Source organism: Porites lutea, chromosome 5 (genome assembly GCF_958299795.1).
Source record: "Porites lutea chromosome 5, jaPorLute2.1, whole genome shotgun sequence".
Taxonomy (NCBI): domain Eukaryota; kingdom Metazoa; phylum Cnidaria; class Anthozoa; order Scleractinia; family Poritidae; genus Porites; species Porites lutea.
In genome coordinates, this window is record NC_133205.1 from 5,017,272 (window position 1) to 5,041,248 (window position 23,977).

Consider the following 23,977-nt stretch of genomic DNA (forward strand, 5'->3'; position numbering starts at 1 on the left):
AGAACTCATTACATTGTTTTATAAATAATGATAGGCTTAAATTAGAGGTCCTGAGTTTATCAGGCTGGTTGTTCCATAAATATGGTGATCTCTTGAAAAAAGTGCCTTTGAATAATTCAGTTCTTACTTGGTTAATCTTTAACTTATTACTAGAATATGACCTTAATCTTTTGTCTGAGCAAAAGTCAAAATATCTTTCAACTGAATAGTTACAGTAACCACACTTCAGTTTATAAAATGTTGTTATGTCTTAAACTTCTCTTTGGTACACCAATGGGAGAAGATTTAGCTGCTGAAGGCGTTCATTGTAAGTTAAATTAGGTAGGAGAAGCCGCGTAACATGTTGTTGGACATCCTCAATAAGCTTTATTAAGGTGGCAGACTTTGGACTCCAGATCTCAGAGGCATACTCCAAATGCGAACGCACAAGGGCCACGTAGAGAGATCTAAATGTTGGAAGAAACTGATCGCTCCTGCTGCCGAGTGAACAATACCGTAAAATTCCGAAAATAAGCCCCTCCATGTAGAGCTCCTCCAAATATAAGCCCCCCAAAATCGTAACGCAAAAAACCCTCCTTTAAATCGCCCCTCCAAATATATGCCCCCCGGGGGGCTTGTACTTGGAATTTGCCCTCGAATACAAAAGCAAAAATGGTAAATTTCCTTCCCACTACAAGCTAGCCCAATCGATTTTGAAACGCAAATTTCCCTCCGTAGATAAGCCCCTCCGAATATAAGCCCCTCCAAAAATAAGCCCCTCAAAAAGGGCCTTTGAAAAATATAAGCCCCGGGGCTTATTTTCGGAATTTTACGGTATTTGCCATCAAACCCCAGTGCTGTTGGGACGATCAAGGATCAGATCAGTATAGAGGGTTTCAATGGGGTTAACCGTCAGCCGACAAAGGGCCTAAAATTTAACTGTCAGCCTTCGAAAAAGGCAATTTTACCATCAACCGTCAAAAATGGAGATCAATATCAACTGTTAAAAAGTTTGACGGTATTTCATTTCGACACGGACTTCTGGCTCTTCGTGAATGACCTCTAAACTGGAAAAAACGGGTCCTGTGTTCTTGAAAACACTCTTTCTAAATATTTCAAGACCTTGCCTATATCTGAACATATTTCAAAGTTTCATCAGTGAAAGGCGTAGCTAAAGACAACCTCAGTCCAAAACACAATCGTGCAACAGTTAATATCAATTTAAAAAGAAGAAAATCTTTTCTTAAACTCATGGACTTTATTTCTACTCAATAACCGACAACAGTCAAAACTGCTTTAAAATGTAACCGTTAACCATCAAAATTGAAAAAAAAAATTTTTCACCGTCAAAGTTCCTCATTGAGACCTTCCCTATAGTGTGGCAGTCCGTTGTTGCTTTTGTTGCAGGAACGTAATCAAGCGGTTTTCGTCCAGCACCAAGAGAACTTACATGCCTTTGGCAGATTTAATGTTTTTATGATCTCTTGGCAACACTTAAGAAGCGGTTATGGGCTGAAAGTCTGACACTGTCTTAAGATTTACTAAGAGATAGAATAGTGCCGTTATCAAGTTAAAGCTTACTATAGTTTAGCAATCCCTTCGGAGACTGACATTGACCGCCGTCTTTAAAGTCATGAAACAAGACGTGACGACGGTCATACTGGCGCGGACTGAACCATTCGCCTTGATGAAACCTCCTCTCCCCCGGTTGAAACGATTTTTCTCTAGAGTAACCGGACATAAAGAAAGCCGGGTTGCCTTTTCTCAAGGCAGTCAGCGTCCGGGCCTCCGGGAGTCAGCGTAAAGATCGTGAATTAGAAACTCAAAACTCTGCGTGCTTCTATATGCAATAAAGGCAATTTCGAGATGAAACTCCCAGAGAACAAATCCTATTCTTTTTAATTTTAAAATGCTCTCGCAATCGGTTAAATGGAACATTTTTTTAAAATATACTTTCAGTCAAGGATACTGTTTCTTATCGGTCTCTTATAGTTTCCAGTCGTTTACACCTTAATTTAAAAACTCTTTTTACTTACTTTCTTATTGAAGCCCCGATTATTTGAACTCGGAATTCTGACGTCATTTTCTGTAAAGCTTCGACTACCTACAGTCCCACCCTTAAAGAAATCTGTTTAAAGACCAACTGTTCTTCAGGTAAATTGGTGCCATAAAGGGGGGGGGGGGGGGGGGGCTGCTTTTATTAGGTATATTTCTTTGATTCGTTTTGTGTTTATTACGCCCTTATTGGGCCATGCCATAGGTTTTTACACATGCCATTTCAAAAATTCACTCCTTCTTTACCCTCAGCGGTATTATGCTTTTATTAATATTCCCCTATAATTGACGCTCGAGTACAGTCATCGTTTTGGTTAATTTAATTCGGCTCCATTAAAGAACGGTTTTCGTGTCACACTTAACAAGCACTTACGAGTTGGAGGTCAGATATCATGATTTACTGAGATAACTCACTTTAACAGCTGCGGTGAAACTTATATTGTCTTTTTCACTTTGGCCGAAACTTATCGATTTTCTTACGCCCTGGCACAACTACGAAACACTTTGTGCTCTGGGCCAGAGAAACCACCGGAAACGTAGTTCTTTAAAGATCAAAGCAAGAAACATGAATAATTAACATAATAGAGAAGCCAATACAGTGAACGGCTCTGTAAAAAGGATGCGGTAATAAATTGTTATCAAAACAGAATATTTGCCATAAAATACTTGAGAACCCAAATTAAAGTACTACTTGTAATTGCATGGAGTGGATGGTATGGTGGACCGTTGAGTCTGGTACATTTTCATAACGTAGTTGATGTTTTTCGGGTGACACTAGCATGAAAACGGGCCTTACGGGCTGAGAGTCTGATATCAGATCGTACCAATGTTCACTAAACCAATGCAAGACGTTTCTTGATGATTATATTCGTCATTTCTGTGGCAAAAAAAAATCAGGTTCCATCAATGCTTAACCATAAAAGCTTAGCGATAACCCCACTTACACCCTTAGCAGAATATTGAATCACTGAAAGCTCTCAGTAGACATATTATTCCATCTTAAGGAAATCATGATATAATTCTGAACATGCACAGTGATCATGATCAGTCAGCTCAGAATGATGCACCTACAGGCTTTTTTACTACTGATTTTATCCCATATATATCCCTTCTTAATTGTGCATGTTGAAAATTGTTTTTCTTGAGCTGACCCTATCAGTAACGGCTTTTAAGTTGTGATCTTGACAGGTTAGCAAGCAAGCGTGAAAATTAAATTAGAGCGTTTGTATAAGATTTTAAATAATTTTGTGAAAGTCTCACCTGGCTCCAGAGGTCCGTTCTCGGAATAACCATGTGCTCACAGTTTGATTAGGCTCCCGAAATGGAACTCTGATCACTCGAGCAAGTAATCTCGTTTCCATGCTAGAACGCAGGTCAGAATCTGAACTGAGTGTCGCCACTTAGTTACTCCCATTTCGGCCGCGAACTATCAGGAATAAGGTTAGAAAAAACTAAACCTCTAGCATCAAGGGCAGTGGGTAGCTTTTTAAAAGAAAAGGTAATGGCAGACTTAAAGTACTAACAAACAAAAATTGAGGGCCGAACTTAAGGCTCTAGAACTGCTTCTTAAAAAGTTAAAAAGCATTCTGGCATAATTTGTTTTTCAGTTCATTCGTTTTATCCTTTGCTGATTTTTTTTAATTCTTTGTTATTTACAATAACATGTATTAATTGAAATACAAGTCTTCCTGCTTTCTCCATCAAGTGAATAAAACTCTTCATCACTTCTCCTTTTTAGCACGTTCATGCGTCATCTATTTCGTTCTTGAGGGTTCTGACCGTAATGTGGCAAATACTGATCAAAAGAACTTGAGATGTGACCAGAGAGACCTGATCATGGGTGGTTATACCGACTGGTATCGTTTCAAAGGCGCAGCTGGCATCAGAATACCAACGTTCTGTGTACCAACACGGCGTTGTGGTACGCATGCGCCGGGTTGGCTGAACGGTTCACATCCATCAGTAAAAGAAGGCGTTGTCACTCGTCGAGTTTGTTACCATTGGGGTTCCAACTGTTGCAACTGGAAAAACGATATTCAGATCCAAAACTGTGGCGCTTACTATGTGTATCGGTTAGTTAAGCCTCCTCAGTGTTATCTGCGGTACTGTGCTCACAATCAAAGTAAGTTTTTTTCTTTGCTTTCTCTCTCTAGCTGTTATCCAAAGAGTTCTTGCACCATTTACTTCAACTGGAACTGTACATTAATTCTGTTAGTTCTTTTGCATTTTCTTCCGTTATGAATTATTTAGCAATTAATGAACGAGGCTGAGTAGGATATTAAGAATTAAGCAGATCGCAGAGGGTGTTATCCACCGAGGCCGACGGCCGAGGTGGATAACAGCCTCCGAGATCTGCTTAATTCTTCATATCCTACGAAAGCCGAATTCATTAATTGCTATATTATTCATTCAAAATAATTCCTAGTTTAAAAACATAGCTAAAACATGCTTACCTGCATCGATGTTAAGTTCATCTTCGATAGTGTACGTTTGGTTTGTCCAGCTCCGCAAATATTTTCCAAATAGCAGGTGTCGCCCTCCGAGTTGTCTTCTTGCTGTTTTTGCTATGTTTTAAGTTATTGTTTCGTCTATTTCCGGCTGTAGTTCTTACCCTTGAAACGAGTGAAATGTCCGCCATTTTTTTTGTCACAAGCGAAACAACTCAACCTCGTCCTCAGGACTTCTCGCTAACGGTGAGTTAACCTGTAGCGGGCTGCATTTTTGACGTCATTTCCTCGTTAAACACAAAATCATTCCAAATTTGGTCATCAGTAACTGGTTATGGTGAATTATGCGTGTGCTTTTAGCCGATCAGAATTGGGGAAATATTTTGAATAAATAATAAACCCCTTTAATGAAACTGTACCGCCTGACTATTCCCAGAACGTTGTGTTGGGTGTATGGTTATGATTTGACGTTCGATCATTGGAACCTAAATAATTAATTTAGGTCTTTTAAATAATTCATTTATCTATCTATTCATTTTCTAGCCTCTGTATCTTCGGTAACTCCCCCGTCCACAGGTAAATATAATTTTCACTTCCCAGTTTGGTGCATCGGAGGTATTTATATTTCTTAACAACACACAACTACGAGTTTATCGGAAAGCTTCAAAAACTTCTTTTGTAGAATGTCTTCCTCTTTTTAATGATCCTTGCTGTGTTATTGTTCAAAAACAACCGGAATTTTCTGCTCATTTACTATTATTAGAGATCATCATTACCATTTTTAGCATATGCATCATATTAGTGTAGTAAAAATAGTTTCACCTACCTAAAAAGGACGTTTTTTCTTGATTAGATAGAGAAGTTGGTCTAAAAACGTTGTTTAAGAAAAACAACTAAAAACAAATACGATTTGTTTGAAACGGTGACGAAGGAGACGGGAAATTTATCATTTCCATTCCTTGATATTGACGCCATGAGGCCGCCGAAACGTCGGGACATTATTTCGTTAGTTTTTACATTTAAATTGTTGAAAATTGGTTTTCTTCAGCTGACCCAATCAGTTTATGGTTATTAAATGCGGTCTTTACAGATTGGCAAGCAAGCGTAAAATGAAAGCGTCTGTATGAGAATATAACTACTTTTTGTGAAAGTGTACCCTCCCGGGGAGGGGGGGGGGGGTACTTCCTTATAGGTCTCTGGAGGTCACGATTTGATCAAGCTCCCGAAACGGACCTCTGGTCACACGAGCAAGCTACCTCGCGTCCGTGGGAGAGAAATCAGGTCATAACCTGAACTGGGTGTCGCCGATTGGTTACTCCCTTGTCGGCGGCAAACTATCTGGAATTATATGAAAATAAAAAAATAACCAGGTAGCAGCCATGGTAGTAAGAGTCTGGAAAGCTGAATTTTAAAAACAAGGAAGTCACAGACTTAACCAAATGCAAAGACCTGGACGCACATAATTACTTAACTAAAATAACGTCACTTTAGGGAACAAAACTTTAATGCATTGTTGGTGTTTTTTTGTTCCTCTAGCCCTATCAACAAGTCCAGCCCCAAGTATCATTACAGCTTCGCCAGGTATTCATTAGTTAAGGGGGTGTTTACATGAGAAAACTCGCACCAGCACGAGATTCACCCCGGAATGACTTCTTTATTTCCGTATCGCGTTTACAGGATGACTGGGCCATTTCATATCGCGTTTATATGAAGGTAGACTTCATTTTAATTTAAAATCGCAAATATTACGCATACGCTACCCGTCCCAGTCTAGCGGCAGACCGATTTCACACCGACACGAGTGGTCGTTCCGCGTTGCTGCGTTTACATGATACCGTTGACAAATTTCGTACCGGAGTGAAATTCTCGCTCCGGTACAGAGAGCGATGTGAACTCAAGCCGGTGTGACTCGCGCCGTCGTGACATTTTGTGGTGGTATCATATAAGCAAATACAGAGGCACAAGAGGGAACCGGAGTGAACTCGCGCTGCTGCGAAAGTCACCCCGGTGTCATGTAAACAAGTCTGTTTATATTACATTGCACTCACTATCTATCTTCCCATTGGCTAAGAGCCTACATTTAATTTTGAAAATCATCGCAATCTACTTACAGATTAGAGAGTCTGGGCTAATCGCGCAACGCATGATTTCCAAACCGGCAATGACAAATTATGTTTCATGCAACGGTGTGTTTGTCGTCATTTTCTTCAAAACAATTTAGAATCTGAAAAAAAAAAATTATTGGATTCGGTTGTTGTAATAAAAGTAGTTATCAAGGAGTCGAAAATTGGTATTAGCCAAGGCTGATTATTCCGGATATTACAAAAACCGAATCAGGCAATAATGGTTTTAATCTGGTCCAAAAACGCAAGAACAAATGTAACTGGTTAATAATAGTCAAACTTTATTGGGTAACACAAATACTGATAGAGCCGGTGGTTTTAGATTGTGGTGTATAAATGTTAAGGGTTGTACAGACAACAAAGTTAATGATGCTAAACTCAAATGCAATGTTTTAAAATTTTATTGCAGCCTCTACACAATTTCCAGTATCTTCTGTTTCGCTTCCTGTATATGGTGGTAAGAATAAGCAAAACTGCTTTTATAATAACTTACTCGATGGGCTCCTGCTTACTCTTATTGTAAAGTAGTTTTAAACGTTAACAAGACGGGAGAGATGAACTCGCGACAACTAAGAACAACCCCAACTAGTGACCCGAAGAGGGACTTGAAGCTGGGGAGACTGAGATGAAATCGAGCGTCACCGTTAAGACACGAAGCATTTTGACGTTGAATATGTATCGCGCCATAAAGTGCTTCAAAAAATGGCTTGACTTGATTTGGTCGTGTATGTACAACTGAAACATTTGTAGAGATTACCGGCCTAGTAGCTTATATTCAGTCATGAAGGTCTTTATGGGACTTTCTCTCCTTTGACCTATGGTGTATTAAGGTAATGAGAAGCAAAAATATAACTATGCATAAACTTGCAGTACTCATAGGTAGGCTCATTCATTATTAGCTTTTTTCGTGAGTAGAATCTCTTGAACGGGGTCAATTTACTTCCCTAAACTCAGTAAATAAAACGCAAGTTTTTATACGTCAGGTGTGAGATTGGTTGGAGGAAGGTGGCCTGGAGAGGGCAGAGTGGAGATCTATTACCGAGGTAGCTGGGGAACTGTTTGTGATGATGGCTGGGATATAAATGATGCGCGAGTTGTGTGTCGTCAACTTGGGTATCCTTCTGCTGTCAGTGCTCCACTCAGGGCACGGTTTGGCCAAGGAAGTGGAAAGATTTGGCTGGACAATGTTCAGTGTCAGGGATATGAAAGTTCCATTGGGAATTGTCGGCACCCTTCATGGGGTGTTCATGACTGTGGTCACAGTGAGGATGCATCTGTGGTCTGCTCGAGTAAGTATGATATTTATTTATGGTGAACAACTTAATTGGCTATTCACCGAACATGGAACGACCGAAGTAGTTAAAACTAGGCCTGTCCTGATTGTGCTCTGATCCCTTTGAGAAATTTTTCGCCGGTTCTAGCAACCTCGAGCAATTTTTAGCTGTTCTGGGCAATTTTGAGCAAAATATAAGTTTAGAGCAGATATATGTAATATATAGATTTAGCCAGGGCTAAAAGCGAAGCTCCCATTAATAAATTTATAATTTAAATCAAACAATAAACTTGTAATCCACAAATCAGTTAACTTTAAGGGAAAGCTAAGGCTAAGTGATTTTAGAGGGGAAAAAAAATCTTACATCGAATTAATAGCCGTATATATACACCCCAAAAAATAGCAATCATCTTCGATCACATTTTAGAGCCATAATGGCTCTTGATCACAGTAGATTAGGCCTGGAAAACGAATTTTTGGAAAACAAATCAGGCCGAATTTTTTGCGTTCCACAAGTTTACTTAACAAAAACTTGCCAACAACTCTGGGAACGTGTAAACCAACATTTCATACTTTTTATACATCACATCTGAAACAGTAATATGAGGCGTTGTTTTTATCATATAGACCTCAGACAAAATGCAGTATTTCACAATTTTTCAAGACAAATTGCACTCATTCAATATTCAGAACCGTACGAAGCACGCGTGGGCTTTTAGCAAAACCGTTCAAAACATTTCCAAAATCACCTATACGGCCAGCCGGTTCTCACTTTTGACAAGCGCCAAATTTTCAGTGAACATTAAAAGAGTTACGCTTCAACATAATAAAGAATTTTTTGTGCTTATTTTTTTTATTAAATGGTTTTATAACGATGTGTAATCTTAAAAAGCGTTTGATACGAGCAGCATTTTGAGTACTCCTGCAAGCGTTGTTTATGAACGACTGAAAACAAACGACAAAGCGATTAAAATTGTAAGAGACTACTAACAACCAATAAAAGAAATGTAATTCGGTGAAACATTTACAGAGACATCAATTTTCATTCACGAAGACAAGTATTAAAGCGTCTCTAAAAATCCTGAGTCTTTAAGCTTAAGCTTAAAGCTTTTAGCCGGCTTCCTGGTGTTTACTGTTTTCAAAGATGAACTCGAGGCAAGAAAACCGCTCAGCTTTCTTTCTACAGCCAAAATTATAACTAAATACTCTTCGGAACGTTTTTTCGTTCTATATGCGGAGAGAAAATATCGACTAAAGGCTTTTTAAAGTTCTGTAAGCTTATATATACTAGATCAGATCATTGTCTCAGATCTTAACACAAACGTGCATAAATTAGCCTCATAAACTGCGCTCGACTTCATGAAATTAGATATAAAAAAACAAACATACACTGTATACAATAATTACTTAGGCTTACCATTCGAGATGCAGCTCTTGAAAGCTATAAAGTAAGGCCAGAATCGCTTGAGGGACTTTTCAACCCGCATCCAGCAAGGTAAAAACGAAAGCGATGCATCCGAAATCGGATTTCCAACTTTGGCAACCGGCGCATTTCCCGACCAAAAATTCAATAAACAAACCAGCCATGAATCAAAGAAGACTGTTGATAGCAGCTGTATTTCATTTTAAGCATCCAGTGGAAAGCTTCAGCTTCAGCTGTCGAACTGAAAGTAAACAAGGTTCAAGATGCTGTATAAATTTTCTGCATGAACTCACCTGTCAAATTTTGACCAATCAGAGGATAAAAATTGGACGGTCGTAGAGCGTGATCAACGCGTGACTATGGTGAGAAAAGTGAAAAGCCTCTGTCTTCCCTGCTTGTATTTTTAAATGACTGGCTGAATTTTCGAGTCCGAGATCAGTTTGAAATCAAAATGTTAATAGCGCGGGGACATAGTGACATTAACACAACACTTTCTGTCATCATGTCACTATTTTGCTGCCGTTCTCTTTGCCTTTGTATTTCTCTTTCGCGTTGCCTTTGTCTGTTCATTCTAGCTCTGTCTCGTTCTACTCGCCGGCGTTTTTCACTATAATTTTCTCTCCTTCTTCTCGCTCTGACTCTTTCTACTTGCTTTCTTTTTTTCAAAACCAGTTGCGCGATATAATTGCGCGACGTTGCGCCATGCGATTTCCCGCCAAAAAAAATCGCTACTTTCCCCTACCCCAAGAGTCCATGCAGACTACTTTCCACTACCCGGAAAGTCCGTACGGACGGACGTACGCTACGTCATAACCAAATTTTTTGGGATTGATAGTTTACCAAATTTTCTTACCCATGGTGCTCCGCTGCGCGCGCGCTTCGCGCGCGCGGGAGCTCCGCTATCAAGCACGAAAAAGTGAAAAAAGCCACGTCGGCCTTCACTTCCACACTTTGACTTCAGTAGAGAATCATAAGCTGATCACTGATGAGGATTTGTTCTTGTTTTAACAGACTATTCAACCCCTTTACCCTATTTTGTTTATTTGTTTATTGTTTGTTTGCCAAAAATTGTACAAATGAAAAAATAAATCTAATTACTTAAACTCTCATGGCGAGGAAGCCCAAGAGAAGCCACCGGGCTTATAAGGAATGGGCTCCCTCAGTTAAGTAATTAGAACAAAATATCATCATTATTACACATGGGGAAATCAATGGCAGAGCTACAGTAAATCTTAAAATAAGTACTAATCATAGTTCTAGGCTAAAAAAAGCGAAATAACAAAAAGAAAAAAACAAAAACAAAAAGGAAAGAAAATAAAAGAGCAAAGGAAGAAAAAAAATACATACATATATATATAAATTACTATTTATGATAAGAGGAATGCTTTCAGCTTACAGCAGAAGAAAGCGGTACTTGTTGCATTTCGAATTTCAAAACTAAGAGAGTTAAAAAATTTAGGACCTTGGAAACTGATGGAGAATTTTCTAATATTAGCCATGCATTGTGGTAAATAAAAATGCTCTGAACTTCTAGTGCCATAAGAATGCACCTGGCGTGTCACCAAAAACATGTTATTGAAGCTATAAGGAAGTAAGCCAGATCTGTATTGATACATAAATTGTCCTATTTGAAGTTTGTAGATATTCTCAAGATTCAGAATTTTTAAATTTTTAAATAAGGGGTCAGTGTGAGCATCGAAAGCACTCCTCGACATTATTCTTACGACCCGTTTTTGAAGTGTGATTAATCTTCTGAGGTTTGATGTAATATATCAAACATGAGATGCAGTGTTTCATCACCAGATGAAACACCGAGAAGAGAGTTGAAAATACGACGCGCAGCGGAGTATTTTTGACGAACTTCGAGGTGTTTCATCTGGTGATGAAACACTGTGTCGAATGTTTGATATTTCTTCTCAAACAAAATCATTTTTGAAGGAGAAATTAAGGATGCAAATACTAAGCAGTGTTTCATCCGATTTCCAAACACTCATTAAACATTAATTTCCTTTGTATTTTCTTAATGAATTATTAATGAGTTTGAGAAGTAATATATCAAACATGAGATGCAGTGTTTCATCACCAGATGAAACACCGAGAAGAGAGTTGAAAATACGACGCGCAGCGGAGTATTTTTGACGAACTTCGAGGTGTTTCATCTGGTGATGAAACACTGTGTCGAATGTTTGATATTTCTTCTCAAACAAAATCATTTTTGAAGGAGAAATTAAGGATGCAAAAATGAGCAGTTTTTCATCTGATATCCAAACACTCATTAAACATTAATTTCCTTTGAATTTTCTTTATGAATTATTAATGAGTTTGAGAAGGGTAGGTCGATGCCCAGACGCTCACTATTGCAAGTTTGTGCAATAAAACGTGCCTTACAGGTACATTTAGAATTGCAGATCATTTTGTGAGAGGGCACTTTTTGTAAGTGAAACCATGACGAAGAAAAAAAAGTTGGTGTTAAAATTATTCTTTGCTGAAACTTAAGCGAATAATAGGAAAACGGAAGCACAGGTAACATGTGCAGTCGGTCTGTCTAAGCTAAGATTATTAAATGTCAAACCAATGACTCTCCTATTAACGTTCCGTTTGAAACATGATATTGGTCTATTTTCCCGACATGAACGTTGGATTTCATTTGCAGGTGCAGGTGAAGAATGAACCTGTAGGGATTTAAGGCTTCAAGGGTTCGAGTTACAGGACCTTTTAGTTCAGTCACACTCCAAAATATGCTAATAACACGCTTGTGCGTATCAAACTAAGTTTATGGTATTAAATACAAACTGTTAATTCAGTTCTACTTTCTCTAATTTCTTCAGCAATGTCCACCGGTTGGCCTTCAGCATCGAGTGAGTAAAATCATTGTGGATTCCCACGCGCGCGAGAAAGGCAAATTTGGTTCGGTGCGGTACATTCGTCAATCCATCCACCCGTCCGCCCACACCACAGGGCAACAACGTGAAATCTCACACTTTCTCGCTAGTGTGAGAGCCTGCAACCTGATATTGTACATCCTTGTTGTGGTCAATTGACTGCTGTCAAAACAGAGTATCCACTGACCAGTATCAGATGACCTTTTCGCGGGCAGAGGTGTCGACCCATCGAGGTTACGTGTTTTTATGAAGTTATCCGCAGAGTATTCAATTCCAAGTGCAAGAGCTTTGCCTTAAGCCTTGGTTAAATCTATATATTACAAATCATCAGTAAGGCGGTCGAAAAGAAAAAAATGTTGATTAAAAGGAGAAAGGATGCTTATGCACTTGAGTATTTTTTCTTTTCCTTCGTTAGCTATATAAAACAACTTTCTAACAAACATATATTTGGTGAAGATTATTTCTTGCTGGAAGTTAAGGAATAACATCCCCCCCTGTCGCCCACGGCGACATAGCAAATAAAAGCGTCTGGATTTAATGGTTAGGGCTCGAGTTAGAGGACCTTTAGCTTCAGGCCACATCCCAAAAACTTGCAAATTAATCTCTCCAATGCGCTATTCACACGCCTGTGCCATTACAATTAGCTAATTGTTTTAAAAGCAATTTTTCTTTGAGCTCTACCTTATCTAATTTTTTTTTAAGCAATGCCCACCTTTTGGCCTTCACCATGGAGTAAACAATGCTGATTAATTTAATATTCAAATTTGGTGAAGAGAAGAGAGTATAATTGGACAAAAAAGGAATCTTAGGGCATTTAAGTAAAGTTTATTTTTAGAGGTTGTAATTAAACGGAAGTATAATTCCTGAGACCTCCGCACATTCTTGGCGAAGGTTATTCTTGCTGGCACTCAACAAAGAACATCCCCTGGTGACATTTAAATGTACTGTTGACCTCTCTAAACACATTGCAGCTAACAATTTGATGTTTTGATGTCAAACTCATTTCTCTCTTATTTACGTTTCAAACATATCCCATTAACTTAGCTACACCCAAAACCCTGCGAATTAAACCTTGTGCTAATAACACGTTTGTGCTTATATTACAATTAGTTTATAGTATTATGCACAAAATTTTAATTCATTTCTACTTTTTCGAATTTTTTTAGCAATCCCCACCACTCGGCCTTCACCAACGAGTAAGTTTCTAAAAATCATACAAATTATTGGTCAAGCAGAAAAAAGAATAATGATCTGACAGATCTAGAGTGCCTTGTTTATTATGTTAGGAATCTGAAGCAAATATGACAACGAAGACAGCGAAAATGACGCAAAAAAAGGGCTCCCTAAGCTAAGCTAAATTATTCATTGCTATATTATTCATTCAAAATAATTCCTAGTTTAAAAACATAGCTAAAACATGCTTACCTGCATCGATGTTAAGTTCATCTTCGATAGTGTACGTTTCGGTTTGTCCAGCTCCGCAAATATTTGCCAAATAGCAGGTGTCGCCCTCCGAGTTGTCTTCTTGCTGTTTTTGCTATGTTTTAAGCTATTGTTTCGTCTATTTTCGGCTGTAGTTCTTACCCTTGAAACGAGTGAAATGTCCGCCATTTTTTTGGTCACAAGCGAAACAACTCAACCTCGTCCCCAGGACTTCTCGCTAACGGTGAGTTAACCTGTAGCGGGCTGCATTTTTGACGTCATTTCCTCGTTAAACACAAAATTATTCCAAATTTGGTCATCAGTAACTGGTTATGGTGAATTATGCGTGTGCTTTTAGCCAATCAGAATTGGGGAAATATTTTGAATAAATAATAAACCCCTTTAATGAAACTGTACCGCCTGACTATTCCCAGAACGTTGTGTTGGGTGTATGGTTATGATTTGACGTTCGATCATTGGAACATAAATAATAATTTAGGTCTTTTAAATAATTCATTTATCTTTTTATTCATTTTCTAGCCTCTGTATCTTCGGTAACTCCCCCGTCCACAGGTAAATATAATTTTCACTTCCCAGTTTGGTGCATCGGAGGTATTTATATTTCTTAACAACACACAACTACGAGTTTATCGGAAAGCTTCAAAAACTTCTTTTGTAGAATGTCTTCCTCTTTTTAATGATCCTTGCTGTGTTATTGTTCAAAAACAACTGGAATTTTCTGCTCATTTACTATTATTAGAAATCATCGTTACCATTTTTAGCATATGCATCATATTAGTGTAGTAAAAATAGTTTCACCTACCTAAAAAGGACGTTTTTTCTTGATTAGATAGAGAAGTTGGTCTAAAAACGTTGCTTAAGAAAAACAACTAAAAACAAATACGATTTGTTTGAAACGGTGACGAAGGAGACGGGAAATTTATCATTTCCATTCCTTGATATTGACGCCATGAGGCCGCCGAAACGTCGGGACATTATTTCGTTAGTTTTTACATTTAAATTGTTGAAAATTGGTTTTCTTCAGCTGACCCAATCAGTTTATGGTTATTAAATGCGGTCTTTACAGATTGGCAAGCAAGCGTAAAATGAAAGCGTCTGTATGAGAATATAACTACTTTTTGTGAAAGTGTACCCTCCCGGGGAGGGGGGGGGGTACTTCCTTATAGGTCTCTGGAGGTCACGATTTGATCAAGCTCCCGAAACGGACCTCTGGTCACACGAGCAAGCTACCTCGCGTCCGTGGGAGAGAAATCAGGTCATAACCTGAACTGGGTGTCGCCGATTGGTTACTCCCTTGTCGGCGGCAAACTATCAGGAATTATATGAAAATAAAAAAATAACCAGGTAGCAGCCATGGTAGTAAGAGTCTGGAAAGCTGAATTTTAAAAACAAGGAAGTCACAGACTTAACCAAATGCAAAGACCTGGACGCACATAATTACTTAACTAAAATAACGTCACTTTAGGGAACAAAACTTTAATGCATTGTTGGTGTTTTTTTGTTCCTCTAGCCCTATCAACAAGTCCAGCCCCAAGTATCATTACAGCTTCGCCAGGTATTCATTAGTTAAGGGGGTGTTTACATGAGAAAACTCGCACCAGCACGAGATTCACCCCGGAATGACTTCTTTATTTCCGTATCGCGTTTACAGGATGACTGGGCCATTTCATATCGCGTTTATATGAAGGTAGACTTCATTTTAATTTAAAATCGCAAATATTACGCATACGCTACCCGTCCCAGTCTAGCGGTAGACCGATTTCACACCGACACGAGTGGTCGTTCCGCGTTGCTGCGTTTACATGATACCGTTGACAAATTTCGTACCGGAGTGAAATTCTCGCTCAGGTACAAAGAGCGATGTGAAATCAAGCCGGTGTGACTCGCGCCGTCGTGACATTTTGTGGTGGTATCATATAAGCAAATACAGAGGCACAAGAGGGAACCGGAGTGAACTCGCGCTGCTGCGAAAGTCACCCCGGTGTCATGTAAACAAGTTTGTTTATATTACATTGCACTCACTATCTATCTTCCCATTGGCTAAGAGCCTACATTTAATTTTGAAAATCATCGCAATCTACTTACAGATTAGAGAGTCTGGGCTAATCGCGCAACGCATGATTTCCAAACCGGCAATGACAAATTATGTTTCATGCAACGGTGTGTTTGTCGTCATTTTCTTCAAAACAATTTAGAATCTGAAAAAAAAAAATTATTGGATTCGATTTGTTGTAATAAAACAAGTAATCAAGGATTCGAAAATAATAATGGTAATAGCCAAGGCTGATTATTCCGGATATTACAAAAACCGAATCAGGCAATAATGGTTTTAATCTGGTCCAAAAACGCAAGAACAAATGTAACTGGTTAATAATAGTCAAACTTTATTGGGTAACACAAATACTGATAGAGCCGGTGGTTTTAGATTGTGGTGTATATATATGTTAAGGGTTGCACAGACAAACAAAGTTAATGATGCTAAACTCAAATGCAATGTTTTAAAATTTAATTGCAGCCTCTACACAATTTCCAGTATCTTCTGTTTCGCTTCCTGTGTATGGTGGTAAGAATAAGCAAAACTGCTTTTATAATAACTTACTCGATGGGCTCCTGCTTACTCTTATTGTAAAGTAGTTTTAAACGTTAACAAGACGGGAGAGATGAACTCGCGACAACTAAGAACAACCCCAACTAGTGACCCGAAGAGGGACTTGAAGCTGGGGAGACTGAGATGAAATCGAGCGTCACCGTTAAGACACGAAGCATTTTGACGTTGAATGTATATCGCGCCATAAAGTGCTTCAAAAAATGGCTTGACTTGATTTGGTCGTGTATGTACAACTGAAACATTTGTGGAGATTACCGGCCTAGTAGCTTATATTCAGTCATGAATGTCTTTATGGGACTTTCTCTCATTTGATCCATGGTGTATTAAGGTAATGAGAAGCAAAAATATAACTATGCATAAACTTGCAGTACTCATGGGTAGGCTCATTCATTATTAGCTTTTTTCGTGAGTAGAATCTCTTGAAGGGCGTCAGTTTACTTCCCTAAACTCAGTAAATAAAACGCAACTTTTTGTACGTCAGGTGTGAGATTGGTTGGAGGAAATTGGTCCGGAGAGGGCAGAGTGGAAATCTATTACAGAGGTAGCTGGGGAACTGTTTGCGACGATTTGTGGGATATAAATGATGCGCGAGTTGTGTGTCGTCAACTTGGGTATCCTTCTGCTGTCAGTGCTCCACACAGGGCACGGTTTGGCCAAGGAAGTGGAAAGATTTGGCTGGACAATGTTCAGTGTCAGGGATATGAAAGTTCCATTGGGAATTGTCGGCACCCTTCATGGGGTGTTCATAACTGTGGTCACAGTGAGGATGCATCTGTGGTCTGCTCGAGTAAGTATAATATTTATTTACGGTGAACAACTTAATTGGCTATTCGCCGAACATGGAACGACCGTAGTAGTTAAAACTATACCTGTCATGATTGTGCTCTGAACCCTCTGAGCAATTTTTTGCCGGTTCTAGCAACCTCGAGCAATTTTTAGCCGTTCTGGGCAATTTTGAGCAAAATATAAGTTTAGAGCACATATCAAGCACGAAAAAGTGAAAAAAGCCACGTCGGCCTTGACTTCCACACTTTGACTTCAGTAGAGAATCATAAGCTGATCACTGATGAGGATTTGTTGTTGTTTCAACAGACTATTCAATCCCTTTACCCTCTGCAAGTTCAGTCTCACTTACAGCAGGTAATTGCAAGTTTGTGCAATAAAACATGCTTCACAGGTACATTATTTTAGAATTGCAGATCATTTTGTGAGAGGACACTTTTTGTAAGTGAAACCATGACGAAGAAAAAAAATTGGTGTTAAAATTATTCTTTGCTGAAACTTAAGCGAATAATAGGAAAACGGAAGTACAGGTAACTTTAACATGATGAGGATTTGTTCTTGTTTTAACAGACTATTCAATCCCTTTACCCTCTGCAAGTTCAGTCTCACCTACAGCAGGTAATTGCAAGTTTGTGCAATAAAACATGCTTCACAGGTACATTATTTTAGAATTGCAGATTATTTTGTGAGAGGACACTTTTTGTAAGTGAAACCATGACGAAGAAAAAAAATTGGTGTTAAAATTATTCTTTGCTGAAACTTAAGCGAATAATAGGAAAACGGAAGCACAGGTAACATGTGCAGTCGGTCTGTCTAATCTAAGATTATCAAATGTCAAACCAATGACTCTCCTGTTAACGTTTCATTTGTAACGTGATATTGGTCTATTTTCCCCATATGAACGCTGGATTTCATTTGCAGGTGCAGGTGAAGAATGAACCTGTAGGGATTTAAGGCTTCAAGGGTTCGAGTTACAGGACCTTTTAGCTTAGTCACACTCCAAAATATGCTAATAACACGCTTGTGCTTATTAAACTATATTTATTGTATTAAATACAAAATGTTAAATTAGTTCTTGTTTCTCTAATGTTTTCAGCAACTCCCACCGGTTGGCCTTTAACATCGAGTGAGTAAAATCATTGTGGAGTCCCACGCGCGCGCGAGCAAAGCAAATTTGGTTATCAATCCAGTCCGAGAAATTTTGGTAGTCACGTGACAGTTCGATCGTCACTCCATCCACCCGTCCGCCCACACCACAGGGCAACAATGTGAAATCTCACACTTTCTCGCTGGTGTGAGAGCCTGCAACCTGATATTGTACATCCGTGTTGTGGTCAATTGACTGCTGTCAAAACAGAGTATGCACTGACCAGTATCAGATGACCTTTTCGCCCACAGAGGTGTCGACCCATCGAGGTTACGTGTTTTTACGAAGTTATCCGCTGACAAGTTACGAGTATTCAATTCCAAGTGCAAGAGCTTTGTCGTTAGCCTTGGTTAAATCTATATATTACAAATCATCAGTAAGGCGGCCGAAAAGAAAACAATGTTGATTAAACGGAGAAAGGATGCTTATACACTTAAGTATTCTTTCTTCTCCTTCATTCGGCTATATAAAACAACTTTCTAACGGACAGAAATTTGATGAAGATTATTTCTTGCTGGAAATTAAGGAATAACACCCTCTCTGTCGCCCACGGCGACATTTATATGCCGGCTTATCTCAACACATTGCAATTAACAGTGGGGTTTTCTAATGCTCAACCACCAACTGTTCTCCTGTTTACGTTCCTAACATAAAAGGTGCATCTTCCCTTCATAACAATAATAACGCTGGGTTTAATTTCACGCTGTTGCAGGCGAAGTGGCAAATAAAAGCGTCTGGATTTAAGGGTTAGAGGTCGAGTTACAGGACTTTTAGCTTAGCCACATCCCAAAAACCTGCGAATTAATCTCTCCAATGCCCTATTCACACGCCTGTGCCATTACAATTAGGTCACTGTTTTAAATGAACAATTTTTAATTCAGCTCTACCTTATCTATTTTTTTTTTCAGCAATGCCCACCTTTTGGCCTCCACCATGGAGTAAGTAAAATCATATTAATTCAGTCAAGCGGAAATGAAAACAATGCCGATTAATTTAACATTCAATTTGGTGAAGACAAGAGAGTATAATTGGACAGAGAAGGAATCTCAGGGCATTTAAGTAAAGTTATTTTTAGAGGTTGTAATTAAACGGAAGTATAATTCCTTAGACCTCCGCACATTCTTGGCGAAGGTTATTCTTGCTGGCTTTCAACGAATAACATTCCCTGGTGACATTTAAATGTACTGTCGACCTCTCTAAACACATTGTAGCTAACAGTTAGATGTTTTGATGTCAAACTCATTATTCTCCTATTGACGTTTCAAACATATCCCATTAACTTAGCCACACCCCAAACTCTGCGAATTAAACCTTGTGCTAATAACATGTTTGTGCTTATATTACAATTAGTTTATTGTATTAGTATAGGTAATAGCATGATTTGTAGTGATATTTGGCATAAATACTACGAGTGATATTTCAAAATTGTTATACGTAATTTCACGAGCCGTTAAGCGAGTGAAATTTGAGACAATTTTGAAATATCACGAGTGGTATTTATGCCAAATATCACGTACAAATCATGCTATTAATTGTTTATGCTACTATCAGCAAAAGGTTTGTAATTTTCACATGTAGGTATTTCAAATTAAGGTGAAATACCGCTCCTCTAAGCCAATCAATTGCAAATTGCACAAATTTCTCATGTAGTAGTATAATGCACAAAATTTTAATTCATTTCTACTTTTTCGAATTTTTTTAGCAATGCGCACCACTCGGCCTTCACCAACGAGTAAGTATCTAAAACTCATACAAATTATTGGTCAAGCAGAAAAAAGAATAATCCTCTGACAGATCTAAAGTGCCTTGTTTAATATGTTAGGAATCTGAAGCAAATATGAAAACGAAGACAGCGAAAATGACGCAAAAAAAGGCTCCCTAGGATAAGCTAAAAGCACCCAAAGCTTAAGCTAAGAGTGTTACGTGAATCACTGAAAACTGGATTCTGACGTCATATGACGTTATAGAACCTCCATTTTGAATTTTGATCCCCTCAGATACCCAGTTAACAACGACGTCAACATACTGAAATATTTATTTTAGCATTTTATTCTTAAAATAATACATTTGAGAAATAAGTTAAACCTGTAATTAAGGTGATAATTACACGAGACGATTTACAACCACGATTTCATGGATCAGTCATTTTTTTTTCCTTGTTTATCACTCTTTTACTCGTAGGACCCAGGTTTGCCTTTTCTATTTCATGCTTCCCCTCTGCCATGGTGGCTCACATAGCACGTGACAGTTTGCCCTTGGGATCGGATCCCCGTCTACTTCATCTTAACGATCCCAGCTGTGGTGTGAATTATTTGACCAAGAAGAGTGTTATAATAAAGGCTCCTCTGAAAGGCTGCGGAACAGTTCGAAGGTAAAAATGAACTCTGAAAATACGGATCAATGACGTAATTATTGGTAATTAGTGAGCAACAAGTCCCCTTTTAATTTTAGCGCTGTTAAATATATTATATATCAAAAAAATCTTATTTTGTTAGATGTAGACATGACAGTGGACATGATAGTTTAATAACCTGCTACACAACTGGCAAAAACACTCTGAAGCTTCCGGAGGTTTTTTGCCCTAAAATGAAGTTTATATTTTCCAAACGTTTTAGGAACTTTGATATTACGTACGGGTGGCATAGTTGTGAGAGAAATACATTTGTTATTTTTAACACGGATTCCTGTTGACAACTATGGAGCTCTGAATTTTTATCTTGCATGTTTGACCAGGAACATCGGGTACAGAGTATTCTTCCATAACAAGGTGGTGGTACCCTTTGGATATGGAAACAAGAGATCTTTGTCCGTGTTTCCGTTCAAGTGTGTTTACAGTCATTTTGGCTTTCCTTGAGAAGTGTTTCAAGCTACTCCATAATCACAACTAAGGTAAGAAATGATGGATGCACTGTGATTTTGCCAATTATTAAGCGTACTCTTTCAGTGTGCTCGGTTTTCACCTTAACTTGTTGAAGTGCAATTAATTCATAGAGAACAAAGGAAGTCAATTCCTTAAAGTAAGTTAACAAATGATAATCAATTTAGTTACCATAGCTTTAAATTTCTTTAAGGATTGTTACCACAATGGCTTCAGCGAAGCTACAGAGATTTTATCACCCTCTTGAAAGGAAAACCGCGCGAAAACGAAAACTCCCATTCAGCCATCCTTGATTTCGGGGGAAGGGGCTCTGCCACTCAGAGCCCTTGTGGTCAGTTAATTAGATGACCTTAGTTTCGACGTATTTTAAACCCCTTTCGTCATTTATTATCAAGATGATTTTAGTCATTTTACTTTGTGAAAGTTACTTAACATACGATAAACACAATTTTCGACAACTTTCAAATCTGTTTTCCTTTTTTTTCGCAGGTGTTTTCACGGTATGATAACCATCAGCAGTTGCAAAAGTAATTTAAGAGGCAAATTTTAGCAATCCTTGTATCTATAAGGAGCTGTTTTAGTTTATGGCTGCAGTAATTATAATTTTGAAAAATACCAGAAATAACTAAAGTAATAAACATCATCTTAATGACGTGACCATTGCAGTTAGCCTAATGTTTGACCTTTGACCAGCCTATGGGCGTACAAGGTAAAGGGGGAATGCTACACCCATCTTGCAGATTTCTCTGGTTTGAGAGACAAAATGAAAAATACGTGCTTTCCCACAATTACTTGTTTATGTATTAGAGAGTCAATGAAATGCAAGCTAGAAAACTAAACCCATAAGAGATGAATATGGCTCTCTCCAAGAGCAAGAGCCAACGTTTGAATTTGAAGTCTAGATAGAATTATAACCATGAAAGAAGATTGCAAAACACAATTGAATCTCGAGCAATCACCAATCCCAAAACCTCTTGTAACGTAATATGTTTCATCCAAGAATCGTCTGAGATGGCAAACGGCAGATAGAGCCAACTTCTTGGTGATGACCGAAGAAAAATTTACAAAGAAAGGAAAGAAGACAAGGACCACAACGGCATGAGATTCCCCTAGCTCCCTCAAAAAAGCGCCCTCGATCTCGTCCGACTTTACTCATCCTCGAGTTATTTGTTTTCTAATGCCAGTATTTCTTATAATCGTATCTGTCTTAAAGAAATAGTTTGGCTAACTAATAAATTTACTTAACCCTGGGACCAAGTAACTTTCTACTTCAAAAAGAGCATATTGTTTCATGCTGGATTACTGAACATTCTTCTTTATTGGGATGATAGTCTATTAAAGTTTTTAGCCATTCAGAACACTTTAATTTGAAATTTTCCCGAGGAGCATATTATACTCCCAAACCCCGTGGTACCCTAAACCTTTACGCATTCGAATCAGCCCTTCTTTCACTTTAACCGGCCCCTCTCCTTACCCCTCCACGACCTACACAGAAGTTCTAACCTTGCTGCGCTCCATGGAATTGTGCAGACTATAACATATGCTGACGTCTCTAAGAAATGCAAAAACAGCGAAGCGCGAAGCCGTTTTTAAAAGAGTTTCATGTTATTGGACCCCCTCGAGGTTGAGATAAACATTCGCGAATTCTGTTGCTGTTTTAGTCAAAGTACGTTTAAGCGTTCGTCGCCATTTTGAAAGTCACTGAAACAAGATTTGACGTCATACTGCTTGTGGGCTCAACTATCCGCCTTGATGAAGCCCCTCCCTCCTTGGTGGAACGATTTTTCTTGAGAATAAATTTACATAAAGAAATCCGGGTGACCTCTTCTCAACGCAGTCAACGTAAGGATCGTGAAATAAGGACTAAGAAATGCGCATACGCCTTTTTAAAGTCTATTGATTCTTCTATATGCAATAAAGGCAATTTTTAAGATCAAATACATCGAAGGGGATCAACTGAGCTACATGTACACTCTGCTAGGTTATATTCTCTTGAGTATTGGGCAATTTCTTGTTAGGGAAGAGTAGTTATTCTAAGAGTATAAATCTTTTTTAAAAAATTATCATTTCAAAATCTAAGATGTTCTGTTCAGATGTCTTAAGAGTCAATGTCAGTAAGAATCGGACATAATTACAAAATCACGGACACAGTTCAAAAATCGTTTTCGCTGATACTTTATACATTGATAGAGTAATGTATCGTAGTTAACAAAATAGGGCTATTTTTCTCTAATTTTTGCGTTTATAAGGGGAATTAAATAAAATCGGTTGGGTCCGTTTTGAACCCAAATGACCTCTGGGGATATTACGTTACGAAGCGAACGTTCGCTGTTAGGCCTGGCCCATGGCTCGTACTCCCAGAGGAGTGCTGATCTTCGAATCCTCGTTGCCGCCCTTAGCCCACTTGTTAAGGGCAGAAAACATGGCTAAAGGGTAACGAACAACCTGCTTTATGGTGTGGACATCACTTAGCGTGCAGATCCACGTCGAGTGATAAATTCTGAATATTTTTAACCCAAACGATTCTCAAGGGAAACATCGTGAAGTGAAATTCGTGGCAAAGATGGTGGATAGCTCGGTTACTCAGCCAAAACATGGCGTTTTGCAAAGAATGACGGAAAACATCTCGACGCTCTGGCGGGGCCCTATGCTGCGGTAAGAGCAAGTGAACGCTGTTAGAAACGTTGTAGAAAATCAGAAATGGCCGGAAGACCTAAAATCTAGGACTTTAAATCCTGTTTCCCTAGAGTAACCCTAGAGCCTCCTGGCCCTCGTGCTCAGGCCCCCAGGAGGCTGCTTAGACGAGAATAGTTTAAGCACAGCTGGAGCAACCTCGTTCCCAGGGTCCTCTAAATTGCGACTCGAACTATCAGAGAGTTTAATCTGCTAAAATCAACGTCAAATTCATCCTGCACAATGACATTTGAAGGTTTTGA

At 38.7% G+C, this 23,977-nt stretch overlaps 1 protein-coding gene across 5 annotated transcripts in view; it reads left to right on the plus strand.

Annotated features, from left to right (window-relative positions):
• Positions 1–23,977, plus strand: part of LOC140939211 (scavenger receptor cysteine-rich domain-containing group B protein-like) — a 74,279-nt gene that overhangs the window by 24,253 nt on the left and 26,049 nt on the right. Inside the window, exons 10-18 of one of the 5 annotated variants that reach the window (XM_073388781.1) lie at positions 7,014–7,061; positions 7,588–7,893; positions 12,129–12,158; positions 12,885–12,914; positions 13,349–13,378; positions 14,145–14,177; positions 15,136–15,180; positions 16,141–16,188; positions 16,715–17,020. In XM_073388781.1, the coding sequence (XP_073244882.1) occupies positions 7,014–7,061; positions 7,588–7,893; positions 12,129–12,158; positions 12,885–12,914; positions 13,349–13,378; positions 14,145–14,177; positions 15,136–15,180; positions 16,141–16,188; positions 16,715–17,020 (876 nt within the window). Of the gene's footprint in view, positions 1–7,013; positions 7,062–7,587; positions 7,894–12,128; positions 12,159–12,884; positions 12,915–13,348; positions 13,379–14,144; positions 14,178–15,135; positions 15,181–16,140; positions 16,189–16,714; positions 17,021–17,325; positions 17,374–17,586; positions 17,635–23,977 lie in introns of all 5 variants that reach the window. The other 4 variants (XM_073388782.1, XM_073388784.1, XM_073388785.1 and 1 more) reach the window with 4 other exon arrangements.